Source organism: Hakea prostrata, chromosome 3 (assembly GCF_041222555.1).
Source record: "Hakea prostrata isolate BN-2017 chromosome 3, UWA_Hpros_2, whole genome shotgun sequence".
NCBI classification, from domain to species: domain Eukaryota; kingdom Viridiplantae; phylum Streptophyta; class Magnoliopsida; order Proteales; family Proteaceae; genus Hakea; species Hakea prostrata.
Genome location: NC_142602.1, coordinates 68,578,542 through 68,591,352, shown reverse-complemented (window position 1 = coordinate 68,591,352; position 12,811 = coordinate 68,578,542). Strand labels below are relative to the sequence as shown.

Genomic DNA, 12,811 nt, shown 5'->3' with positions numbered 1-12,811 from the left:
TAATACTGATTGGATCCTGATGATTTTCAGTAATCATGCCTAAATTCTCTATCTCATGTATTCTGTTGATCAAACATGAGGAATGTATGCTTGGTTCGATATGGTATGTTCCCAATAAAAAGAATTCTTGCAATTTTGCCAACTTTATAATGAAGTAAGTTAAGGATGGTTTCTCAATCAGCAAATATGCACATGGCATTTATTCATAAGACCCCCTTATCTGACCAAACAGATCATCTTTGATGCATTCATGTGAAATGACCTTTGATCAATCTTTCCATATATGTAAATCTTTGCCTATTAGGCAAGAGGATGGTAAGCTCTACTTTGAGCTCCTTTTACAGCTTTGCTGTTCTTAGATATAGTCCAGCATCTAATAAGATTGCTATCAAGAACATGGATGTCGCAATCATGAACTTTAAGATCCATTTATTGAAAAAAGAAGCCAAAGACAACTTTTACACTTTTCTGGTGTCTATAACCCCAAAATTCCAATTAGAAAGTGCTTTTTAAGCTTATAAGTAAGGTAATTCAACGCCAAAATATTCCTTATTGCTTCACTAAATTCATGTCCCTTAGAAGTAAAAAAATGACATGAAAGGTTTTTAGAGTCTTAGGGTTGACCCAAAACAATTCAACAGTAGTATATCTTGCGAAAAAAGAAATTGTAAAACCCACATCACAGCAACATCCACAGCAAAAGAAAGAAAGACCAAATGTGCATGCATAAATAGATCTATACACTCCAGAATGGAAGCTCTCTCTGTGATAACATGTCCCTCTCACCAGGTCAGCACAATGTAGGAGAACAACTGGTAATTTTCGAACCTTAAAGACTGTTACTTGTACTTCTCCATTATCCTTCTTGCTTCTTCTAAAGAATCATCCACATTGGTGGTTCCCCCAGGCCCTCCACCACCTTTTGGGCCTTCATCCTTGTTGTTCAAGGCTATGAATGCAAAATATATGAACCCCATTGTGCCCTGTTAATCAAAGAAAAAAGCGTTTGTATCAACAACTGTTTCATAATTCCATTTAAAATCACAACAACATTTGACTGTTGAAGCTCTTTCATATTACAAGAAACCCTTAAGCAATCTAATCTATTTTGTTAGTAATATGTTATGAAGTCTAAAACTGTGGAGAAATATATAAGTATATAACCATGGAGGTGGAGTAAAGTTTAACCAACACACCAGTACAAAAAATGCTGTAGACAGGAATGACTTGAGCACAAAGATAGAAATGGTCAAAGCAACTCCAGCTACACCAAACCTTGCTATTGGTTTTGGAACAGAATCCTAGCACCATAAAACAGAACATCATCAAGTCTTTTGACAATACCAAAAAAAAAAAAAATAATAATAATAAATAGATAATAAATAAAACAAAAGAAAGAATCTGATCAAATCAGTATCTTTTAAACCTTTGTTCTTTTGGAAGGATGCAAAATTCTAGGGTATAAATGCTGTGTACATTAGGATGGTGAAAATGGGAATGAGAAATCCTGGAACTTACAGGCACAAGATTGGTCCCAGCCTCAACTCCATCCTTTGCTACCCGCCACACTGTTTGAAGAACTATATTTCAAATTTAAAAGTAGAACTTAGTACAATAAAGAGAACAAACTAGAGACCAATTTTTTTTTTAATACTTTCTTCACAAAAGAAAGAAGCTGAATAATACAATCTTTTTTTTTTTTTGGTAATCCGCTGAATAATACAATCTAATATGATACTAGTGGTGATGCCAATGCTTGCTTGTTTATGGAATTTGGAGACTGTTTGTTCTGTTAGGTATCAAATGTGGCATGCTACTGATACCAGGAAGAAAGGAAATGAATAGCATGTGAATGCTGACTCCTCCTTCAACATCCAACGCTAGAATAATATATGCAAACTTAAATGGTTTCCTTAACATAAAACACTGATCACAGAATTCTAGGGTAGAAACTGGATGTAAATTGTGTATCACTAGGACAAAACATACTGAATTTCAATAATATTTCCACAAAATGTTATCAAGCTTGGTTGGGTTGGGGAAACACAAGTTCAGCTTTAAGAACCATGCAGTCTTAACCAACTGCATCCCATCAATCAAATCCCAACCCAACAAATTAATCCAACTTGGACAAGGTAGCACTGAAGTGATCTTTGTAACTTTACCCCAAACACACAGACACACACACAAAGTTGACCTGTTTAAGAATTTATGAACTTGTTTTACTAATATTTGTGCAAAGACTTCAATATAAGAGAATGAACACAGTTTAAAACAAAGGAATTATAAGGTGATTTTTCTTTCAATTGTTAATCCTCTTTCATGTGTTTCACTTAAAGTGACCAAAGTTTTCCACCTTTTTTTGTTATAAGAAACATTTGAAGAGGGGGGAAAAGCTCAACAGGCAGCCCATAATTGGTAGAAGTCACATCTCAAAGAAAAAATAAAAAATAAAAAATAAAAAAGGAATTAGTAGTCTTAAGGTCATGGGCCCGATTAGTCAATAGTTGACCAATTTCTTTACCGTGCTCTTTCCCCTACTTCCTCTTGAACCATAGTGTTGTTCTTGTTGGAGGCTAGGATAATAATTTTGGGAAAAGTTGCAGGAGAAACATGAAAACCTTGATGGGAACAGGCAATACCCTATCTGACTCTGCAAGTGTTCAAGCAAGATTTTCTGTTTTCAAGAAGGTGCCCAATCTAAATTGAAAAGCAATTGAGCCCAAGTGCAGAACACAAGCTCACAAAACAGAGGGCCAGCTTCTTTGGGGTAACACAATTATTCAAATTGAAAAGCAATTCATGAGGATCTCTTGCTGTAGAACTAGGTGTCCTAAACTCCTAATGAAACAGTATTTCAAGCTTCTGTGTGAATTGCAGGATGAGAACACTGTATGGAAGTAGAAAATTTTAAGAAACAGCCTCTTTACGAAAGCAGCGTAAGGCTGCATACATTTGACCCTCCCCAGACCCTGCAGTGGGGGAAGCCTCATGCACTGGTTTGGTGTGACAAATTTTTACACAAGTTTCTTTTTATGTAGGCACCCAACATAGAGTTATGTCCTATACGGATTTGTTGGATTTTAATGAACTATTATTCTTTATGTCACTCCTCTGGAATAGTCCCTCCACCCAGATCAGTTGAATCTTCTCCATCTGGTATATAGCTAATTCCTTCATTCCTTAGTTCATAGCTAACCAACAGCAACTAAAGAAAGAGACAGGGAATTATTCCAACTACTCAAATTTTTCAGACATAGTAACAGGATTTACTCCATTGATATATATGGGGCCATCTTTAGTTAATAGTTCCTCATTTTCCAGTTCCCTGTGGGCCTGTGGCTCAATACTATATCCAGGTAAAGGTTGAGCCTTGCATTGTATTTTGGATAGTGCATGATTATGCTTCTCTACAGCTCATTGACAATGCGTTCCTAAATCTAAGTGGTCAAAAAACTAGTCCTTTTTATCCTATTCCCATGAATTCTTACTCAAACCACCAACTCTATCACAAACAACAATAAAACTGAAGAGGATTCATGTCTCCTCTAATGCAGAAATGCATATGGTATATACTCTGGATAAGAAACAGTGATTGGTTTTCTCACGGGAATTTCAGTGAATACGTAAATGGCAGAGAAGTTCACAACAAACCCAAACAACAATACCTAAATCACCGGGAAGATTAATCATTGGCTCTGTCAAACCTAGAATGGTGAGAGGGCAAGATGTTCTGATAGAGAAGCAAATGCATTCCTACAACAATTACTCGAAATCAAAACAAAAATACCTAAATCAGACTCTTAACTATGAAGAAGTAATAAAGTGGAGAAGAAAAAGGGGACTGAAGCAAACCTCTTACGAAGTTGGATTGCAAGCCAGCGACGACAACTACCGAATTGGGTCTTCTGATTGGAAGCTGTTGCTTATAGTTCTTCTTCTTGCTAATGCTGAATTTACACGGAAACTGGAGTTCCCTTTCGAGCCTCGTTAGGGTTCGGGGAGAAACGAATTGAGAGCGTCTGTGCAAGAAACAATTCCCAGTGCTGAGTTTCTTATGAATGGCAAAGGAGTAAACAGGAACCGAGACCTGGTGGATTCCAAAAGACGATGCCATATTAATTCTGTTTTCTTCAATTTACTACTGGTTTATTATTTCTTCTGTTCTAATTTCTATTATTCCATTTGGTTGGTTTACTCGTGTCCTATTGGTTCGTTGCATCAGATGAGAAGGATATCGGAATCACAACTTCTCTTACTGTCACTATCAGTTTTTTTAGGTTTTGAACTTTTGATCCCTCAGTTGAGCCCTCATAAGTCATAATGGTCATCCATCTCGCTTGATCTTCCGCTATGCTTCGCCCTTTTCAAACGTGAAATCCTTCAATTCAAAGCACATCGACCACACTAATGAGTTCTCGAAGCCCAGTGAGTTCTTAGGCAGCTATAAACCCTTCTAAGGATTCAACAGAAGCTGAGGGAAAATGGGAAGCAACTGAAAGACTACTAGATGGAATTGCTTGAGGCTATTCGTCCCGCCACTAAGGAAAGAAGGCTGCTAAAAGGATGGCCTTAGAATAGGAATTCCATTAAACCCTGGTAAGTTGATCCACTCTTCTTTTTTTTTTCAGTTCCTCTTTCCGGTTCATCATATATTATTGTTATTACCATCATGAAGATCATTTGTTTGTTTGATAATGTCTCTCCGATTTTATTGAGATAAGCAGATAATGTAGTGGTACCATGGTGGGAGATCTCGCTATTTTGACATAGCGAGATGAGAGGAGAGGCGAGATCTGCGAGATGGGAGATCTCGCCACATCTCGCTGAGATCTCGCCATATCTCGCCGAGATCTCGCTGCAACCATCAAAAATTGCCAGAAACATGATTTTTTGTCGGAATTTGTTGGGGATTCAACTTCTAAACATCTTTAAGACATCTACAACATCAAATTATCATCATTCAAGCCTATTTCAATTAGATCTACAACAAAGGTAAGATTTTCCCCCAAATTTGAATTTTTTCAAATAGAATATTCTACAATGGGTGTGTGAGTTTAGTGTAAATATATGTTGATCCACAAGCTTTGATCTAACTTTCATGGAAACCAATTTAATGTGACATTTAAACCTATATGTGACATACTATAGTGATGAGTTGACTTCGGAGTCATATGTGGCCACCGTTCAGAATCAGTTGATGCAGAATGCTGAGTGATACTCTTGCTTGTCTTGTAATCTTATTACTCACATACTCTTATGATTGGGATTGTGAACTTATGGATTATGATTTATGACTTACTAAAAGTCTAAAACTTCTTATGGCTGTAAAATTTTGAAGCCATTTAAGTTCTTTGATAGTTTGATGTGTAATGTATTTAATACTTTATAGTTGATAACATGAATTACTTGATATCTCTACATTTCGATTTTACACATAGGGTTGACTTAGAAGACATAGTTAGGGTTATTTTCTCACAATTCTAAGGCCACCAATGTGTTCAAAAGGCCTTAAATAGACTAAATACCAAATTTCAGCCCATCCGGGGCCTTAAAACCCACCGAGATGGGTCACCGAGATTACGCCAAAATTTTGGTAGATCTCAACCGAGATCTCGCCATCTCGGTCGAGATCTCTCTATTTTGGAGTGGCGAGATCTCGCTCGAGAGCGAGATCTCCCACCATGAGTGGTACAACCTAAAATTGGAAAGGAGTGAGTCGGAAAAAAGAAAATGGGAAAGGAGCTCATAGGCAATTGATCTTTCAATGAGGAAAACTAGTATGACATACTCAATTAGAGGACTATTAGGGAGAGGGAAGATACCAAATCAAAATATGGACCATCTTGTTGGGGGCCAAACAAAATACCAGTGTAAACTAAAACAACATAAACAACAATAATAGATCAAATATTCAACTACCAAACTACAATAGACACCAGACTTTTTTAACGTGGAAAAACCCGCAAGCAAAAAAACCATGAGACTGTTATCGGAGTCTACCCAAACTTCTACTATCACCAAATAATAATAATAATGGGTACACAATCAATATCTCATTTTTAGATAACACTAGAGGAACACAAAGTCACAAACACATCATCAAAAATTGAAATGTAAGAGAGCATGAAGAAAAACTTAACTAAATGGTTTCTTATAAACTATGATAGAATAAAAGTCTAACCATTGAGTGTGAAGAGCTAGGTGTCATGACCATTCCCTTCAAATTTCACCTCATTTTGGTGAAAATCTTGCCGTTGCATTTGCTGGAGAAAACCAAGAAAGCCCTATTTTCTTCTTCTTCTTCCCTTTTCTGCTCTCTTTCTCTCTCTCCTCCTGCGTTTTTTTTTCTTCTTCTAACTTGTGCGGCACCTTTAACCTTTTCAAAACTTGAAAAAAATGACCAAAACCCTATTTGCTTTTGACCCTTCTTTAAAAAACTTGGGCCTATATGGGCCATAGGCCACGGACCCAACAAATCTCCCCCTCCATGCCCATAAGGGAAGAAACCACAACTTGGCTCCTTATTTGGAATCTATGTGCTCAAGCTCCTTGCACACCTCAAACTTCTTTTGGGTAACAATCTTTATTAACATATCAGAGGCATTTTTATCCGTATGAATCTTCACAATCTTCAACAACTCACCTTCCACCACATCACGCAACCAGTGATATTCACATCAATGTGTTTTGTGCTAGAGTGATATGTAGAGTTCTTACTCAAGTCTATAGCACTCTGATTGTCATAGTAGACTACATACTTTTTTTTGGATGAATAAGTAATATATTAAGACAAAGAACTAAACAAAGGAGATACAAAGGAGACAACCGGGGGGGGGGGGGGAGCAAGAAGCTCAAGGGGGGGAGATGAGAGAGCAGCTGAGACCCTAGAAACTAACAATGAACTTATTTCTGGGGAATGTCAGCCACGGGGGATGGGGAATGGAAAGAAGCCTCGATGAAACATCAAAGAAGATGGCTTTCCAAATCATGTCTAATGAACGGGATTTGGTGGTCCATTTTCTAAGATTGCGCTCCCACCAAATATGATGGATAATGGCATAAAATATAAGCTTGCCAAGACGATCACAAATAGAGCGGTCGGAGAAGTTTCTCGAGATCCAGGACCAATCACGAACAAACCCTTGTGAGCATCTCGAACGGGGCTAGATGGAAGCAAGGGCTCTATCCTAAAGGGGACGGGTAAGAGGGCAGGAGAAAAAAAGGTGGTCAATGTCCTTTGAACCATTCCAACAAAGGGCACAACTAGGGTTGGCGGGGATATGGCGGCTTATAAGGAAGGATTGGGTAGGAAGAGCAAGGTTAAGAGCTCTCCAAAGGGTAAGGGAGTGGTGGGGAATATGACCTTTGAACCAGACAAGATGAGACCAAGGGACAGGGGGGTGAGGGGACCGCAGGAGATTCCATACGGAGGACGTAGTAAAGGATTTTGAAGGCGAGGGAGACCAAATGGTAGTATCACAAGGGTGGTTAAGGATAGGGGGAGCGTATTCCAGATATATGTGAGACTAGGGTGGGGGAGGGGGGACCATGCCCCCTGAGAGATGAAAGCGTCAAGGGTGGTGGTCTTGGGGATGCGGGTCTCATAGTCAGTGCGGGGGCCAAGGAGGGTGTAGAGGATGCCCAGCGGATGCCAAGGGTCACGCCAGAAAAGGGTAGAGGAGCCACGCGAGACTCGGATAGAGATGGCGGAGAGAGTGCGGGGACGAAGGAGAAGGATCTTCCTCCAGATCCAAGAAGGATTAGAAGGGCAGGGGGTAGTCCAAAAGGAGTTCCGCTTGAGAAGGTAGGAATAGACCCACAAGACCCATATAGAGTCATGCTTAGAAGCAATCTTCCAGATAAGCTTAAGGAGGCAGGCCATGTTAACATCTAGGATGCGACGGATACCCAGACCCCCCTCAGCTTTGGGACGGCAAACTATGGCCCAAGGAATGGGGCGAAGGAATCTGGAAGCTTCTTGACCTTTCCAGAGGAAGGCACAAAAGAGGGATTCCATGGAGTGGATGATGGATTTAGGGATCGTGGACTACATACTTGTCTTGCTTCAAACCCAATTCTTGAAGAAATCTTTTCAACCTCAATTGTAGACAAAGCAATACATTTTTATAGTTTGGACTGCCAAGAAACAGCTCCCCCTACAAAAGTAAACAAGTACCTTAAAGTTGACTTTCTACCATCAAGGTCACTTGCTATTTCAGAATTAGTATACCCTTCCAAAATTGGATCTGAACCTCCAAAACATAACACAATTTGGAACTTCCTCTCAAATATCTGAAAATTCATTTCACAGCTTCCCAATGATCTCTCCCTGGATTATCAAGAAACCTGCTCACAACACTAATTGCCTGTGCAATAGCTGGTCTAGTGCATACCATAACATACATAAGACTACCAATTGTAGATGAGTAAGGAATACTTGACATTGCTTCTCTTTCTTGATTGGTAAATGGACATGACTGCTTGCTTAATTTAAAATGGCTGGCAAGAGGCATGCTTACAAGTTTAGCACCTTGCATGTTGAACCTTTTAAGCACCCGTTCCACCTATTTTTTTTTGTGACAACCATAGCTTCCTAGCCTTCCTATCACAAACAATCTGCATGCCTAATATTTGTATTTGTTTGGCTAGCCCTTAGTCCTTCATATCAAAGGACTTGAACAATTGTTCTTTCAACTTCTTAATCATATCTGCATCTTACCCAATGATCAACATAAAAAGGTGAAGAACAATGAACTTACCATCTGGAAATTTCTTGAAAAATACACAAGTAGTTGCCTGAGCTCTATTATACCCAATAATCACCATAACTGAGTTAAACTTCTTGTACCACTACCGTGTTGCCTGCTTCAGTCCATAAATACTTTTCTTTAACTTGTATACCAAGTGCTTCTTCCCTTTGGCTTCAAACCCTTTTGCTTGCATAAGATAAATTTATTCATTTGAGTCACTATGAAGAAATGCAACTTTCACATCTAATTGCTTAAGCTTAAGATCTATGTTAGATGTTAAACCCAAAATGACTCGAATGGATGTCAATTTTACAACTGGAGAGAATATCTCATCAAAGTCAATGCCTTTCTTCTGTCCAAACACTTTAACCACCAAACGAGCCTTGTGCTTCACTAGCTTCCCAGTTGCATCTCTCTTTAGCTTGTATACCCAGTTGTTCTTCAATGCTTTTTTGCCCTTAAGAAGTTTTACCAACTTATAAGTATGAGTTGCTTTTATCAGTGTGGCTCGCTACTTCTTGAAAGCTTTTAGGCTCCCCCTCATCAGTAAAAAGAATATTTTTAGAACTGGGATACCTTTTTGTTAGTCTATACTCTCTCGTGGACTGCCTCACTTGAGGTTCTACAACCTCTTCTTGTGGGGATTACTCCCCTTGCTCAATATCCTTATGCTCCACAGAATCATCTGTCACACTCTCTAAATCATCATGATCAATATGTTATTCATGAATGGATTCTCCTCTTGGAATGGATGCAAGATCAAACATAACATTCTCAACATAAGTAGACTTCATAGGCTTCTCAAAATCTGTAATATTTTCAGCTTCATGAAATATTACATCGTTGCTTGTAAAAGTCTTATTATTTTCTAGATCCCATAATTTGTACCCAAATTCTTCATTTCCATATCCTAAAAGTATGCAAGGAATCGCCTTATCATGAAGCTTTGATTGTTGCTCCTTTATTACATGTGCAAATGCCTTACAACCAAACACCTTCAGATGAGAATAGGAGGCATCCTTCCTTCTCCACACCCTTTTTGGAATGTTAGATCCTAAAGGAGCTGATGGAGACTTGTTCATCAGATGACGAGCAGTGCTGACTACTCCCTAATATTTTTTGGCAACATAGCCATCTTGAACATACATCTCACTTTCTCAACAATGTTCCTATTGTACCTCTCTGCTACCTCATTATGTTGAGGGGTTCCATAAACTGTTTTCTCATGTTTGATGCTATATTTGGAACAATAGCTCTTAAATTCTTTGACGTGTACCTGCCTCCATTATCAGTGTGGAGACATTTCAAAAGCTTTCCTTTATCTCTTTCAGCAATATGACATGGAATTGCCGAATATAATAGAACGCCTAGTCTTTAGATTTCAACAAAAACAACTACACCTTTTGTGAAGCATCATCAATGAAAGTAATAAAATTAACTACCTCCTAATGATGGAACCTCAATTGGACCACAAGTATTAGAATGTATCAATTCTAACAAATTTAATTTCCTACCATAATGCTTTTGAAATGAAACTCTATGTTGCTTACCAAATAAACAATAATCACAAGGATTCAAACCCATACCTTTGGCAAGATGAATCAAGGACTTCTTTAATTTATAGATGTCCTCCTTTATAGGTCCCAAGATTTATGGTAGAAGACCACTGAATAGTCATCTGGACTTGGAGCTCTAGACCCAGGAATACTAAACACTGTTCTTCTTATTTCCTCCTCATTACTGGTTTAAGTAATGGCTCAAGATCTTCGTGAGACACTTTTCCTTTGATTGGCTCAAAGCACTTCTCATGTTGTTTGGGTTTACTGGAAGGATAAATTCTTTTGAAATGTTGAGTGAAAACAGAGGCAGGTTATTCTTCATCCGCTACAATAGTACCCTCATGGTGTATGCCTCTAATTTTATTCCTTGCTCTTCTCCTCCACAGTGGAAACACGGAAAAAAATGAGTATTTCTTTCTTGGTGCCACAAAGATCTCTTTTGAATTGGTACTAGTCGTAATCTGGCCAATAACTCCTGTTCTCTTTTGTCCCAGTGCTCAGCTCTTTAACTAAATGAATATCAAGATGGTGGGTCAAATCCTTCCCAACTCTTTTCTTTTTTAGATTAAGGTTTCTAACCAATTTGTTTTTCATTTCTTCAAATGATCTTCAGGTTGTTCAGATTGGCGGTTAAGTTGAAGGAATGAGATCCCTGAAGGGCTGAATCCCAGTTCTGATTGACTACATGATGATAAGTTGGTTACTGAGTCCAGAAAGCTTTGAATCTAAGAGGCCTTTGCCCTTTGCCTCTGCAAATTTTAGTGTTTCGTAGAGTGCAGTATGATCAGATGAGGTTACAGTGAGGTGTAAAACATGTGTTTCAGTGAAAGAACCAAACAACTCAGTGTCGGCAAGTAATCAATCCAATTTTCCTTCAATTCTTTTGTTGCCTTGCTCTCTCTGTTTATTATTCCAGGTTACCTCAGGTTCAAAAGCTTACATTATGAATAAGTCTACTTGAGATGCAAAATGCTGAAAGCCCTCTAATTGTTTGTCTCAACTGGTTCCTCCCTTTCTTGTCATCTAATTCAAATAAGAGTTCTAGTCTCCTATTAACTAAGCATCACTCAGAAATTGTGCAAGTTGAATTAGAGTCTTCCGCTGGTTCTTATGGATGTGAGGATAAGGACTCAAATACAGCAAAGACAAGGTCCACCGTCCACTTCATTGATTGAGAACTAACGTTAGCATGCATACACCGGTTAGACTGCCACATAATAGAACCTAAATCTTGAAAAACCCCAGGTAAATTCATTATTCATAGGCTGATCAGGGGAACAGATGTAGGAATGTTGTTTTAGGTGTGTTCAGCATGCTAATTGTGTTTTTGGCCACTAGGTTGCTAAGCGAATCAAAAGGCTGATTTGAAGTTGGTAAGAAATGTGATTTCTAGTGTTGGATCTTGATGAACTAGATTGAATATTGCCTAAGTGGGGTAAGGATTTAGCTCTAAGTCCCTCCTGTCCTAGTGGATCCAGCGACTCCAAATCAGGAATATACAGATCAGGATGGAATCAGCAATGCCTGTTGGCATCTGGTGCCTGCTGTATGAACATCTGGAATTAATGTATTAGTGCAAGTGGCGATGCCATTTGGGAACCAGTGATGTTGAAATTCCTCTGGAACTCTGTATTTTTACTTGTAAGTCCCAATTCTTTGGGGGATGACCCTCCCACTATTCTATTCTACCCTAATGGATCTATTAGACTCTTGGTGATGTAATAAATCCTTCTACTGCTTTATGTCATTGCTTCTTGTAGAAATTCTGGTTTGACCATCTACTCTTGTATTGAATTCAGAGCCCAAGGATAGGTGATCCAGAAGTGTAATTGGATTTGGAGCCTAAGATTAGGTGATCCAGTGAGCATGTTTAATATGGAGCCTATGTATGGGTGATCCAGAGTGAGCATTTAATCTAGAGGCTGTTTGAACATGGAAACTAGCAAGTAGAGTAAATTTGGAGTTAAGTGATCCAACAGGCATATTTTATCTGAAGCCTCCATGGAGGTGATCCTGTCAGCATGATTATTCAAGTACTTGTTCCATCAGGTGATCTAGCAAAGTTTACTCTTAACTGAGTTGTTCCAACAGTAGTTCGTAAATGGCCACAACCTGACTTAGTAGACAGTGACTTTTGTATGGTGCAATTGTAAATCAAATTTGATATGTCATCTGGTGGTGTATGGGACGTTGTACGATTCATTTATCATGTATGGTTTAACTGGAGCATGTGTATATGCTATAGAGGTTTAGCAAATTGAGCTTGTAATGCGTCTATTCTTACAAAAGTTAATTTATTATCTATTTGGTATGAGCTTATACTGTATTGTATCTTTACCCTACTACCATTAGGTGGATGCTCATTCTCATTGATTGACCCTTTTGACAAATAGAAAGGAATACTATTATGTTGAGGATCTTCAAGGCTGAATACCTTAAAGATAATCAAAGATCTTTAATGTTTCTTTGGAAGATGTATTCTGCTTTGTTTTATTTTTT

The 12,811-nt window shown here is 38.5% G+C and overlaps 1 protein-coding gene across 2 annotated transcripts; it reads right to left on the bottom strand.

Moving 5' to 3' along the window:
* Positions 1-423: 423 nt before the first annotated feature.
* LOC149022876 (uncharacterized) lies at positions 424-4,570 on the bottom strand. Of its 2 annotated transcripts, none has more exons than XM_089150770.1 (4): positions 3,856-4,570; positions 1,519-1,568; positions 1,197-1,301; positions 424-983 (listed from the first exon to the last, which is right to left on the bottom strand). In XM_089150770.1, exons 1-4 carry the CDS (start codon positions 4,115-4,117, stop codon positions 840-842), a joined length of 561 nt encoding a protein of 186 aa, XP_089006896.1. In that variant the 5' UTR covers positions 4,118-4,570; the 3' UTR covers positions 424-839. The 2 variants fall into 2 exon arrangements, with proteins under 2 accessions (XP_089006896.1, XP_089006895.1); XM_089150769.1 differs by having other exon boundaries at positions 428-983; positions 1,519-1,580; positions 3,856-4,564.
* Between the last annotated feature and the right edge of the window lie 8,241 nt (positions 4,571-12,811).

What these genes read in the sequence shown, in the direction of transcription:
- LOC149022876 (XM_089150769.1), bottom strand. Translation starts at nt 4,117, where the DNA reads ATGGCATCGTCTTTTGGAATCCACCAGGTCTCGGTTCCTGTTTACTCC. An exon ending in GCAATCCAACTTCGTAAGAG is followed by an intron (nt 1,581 to 3,855) that starts GTTTGCTTCAGT and finishes TTTGAAATATAG; the next exon opens with TTCTTCAAACAGTGTGGCGG. An exon ending in CTACAGCATTTTTTGTACTG is followed by an intron (nt 984 to 1,196) that starts GTGTGTTGGTTA and finishes TTTGATTAACAG; the next exon opens with GGCACAATGGGGTTCATATA.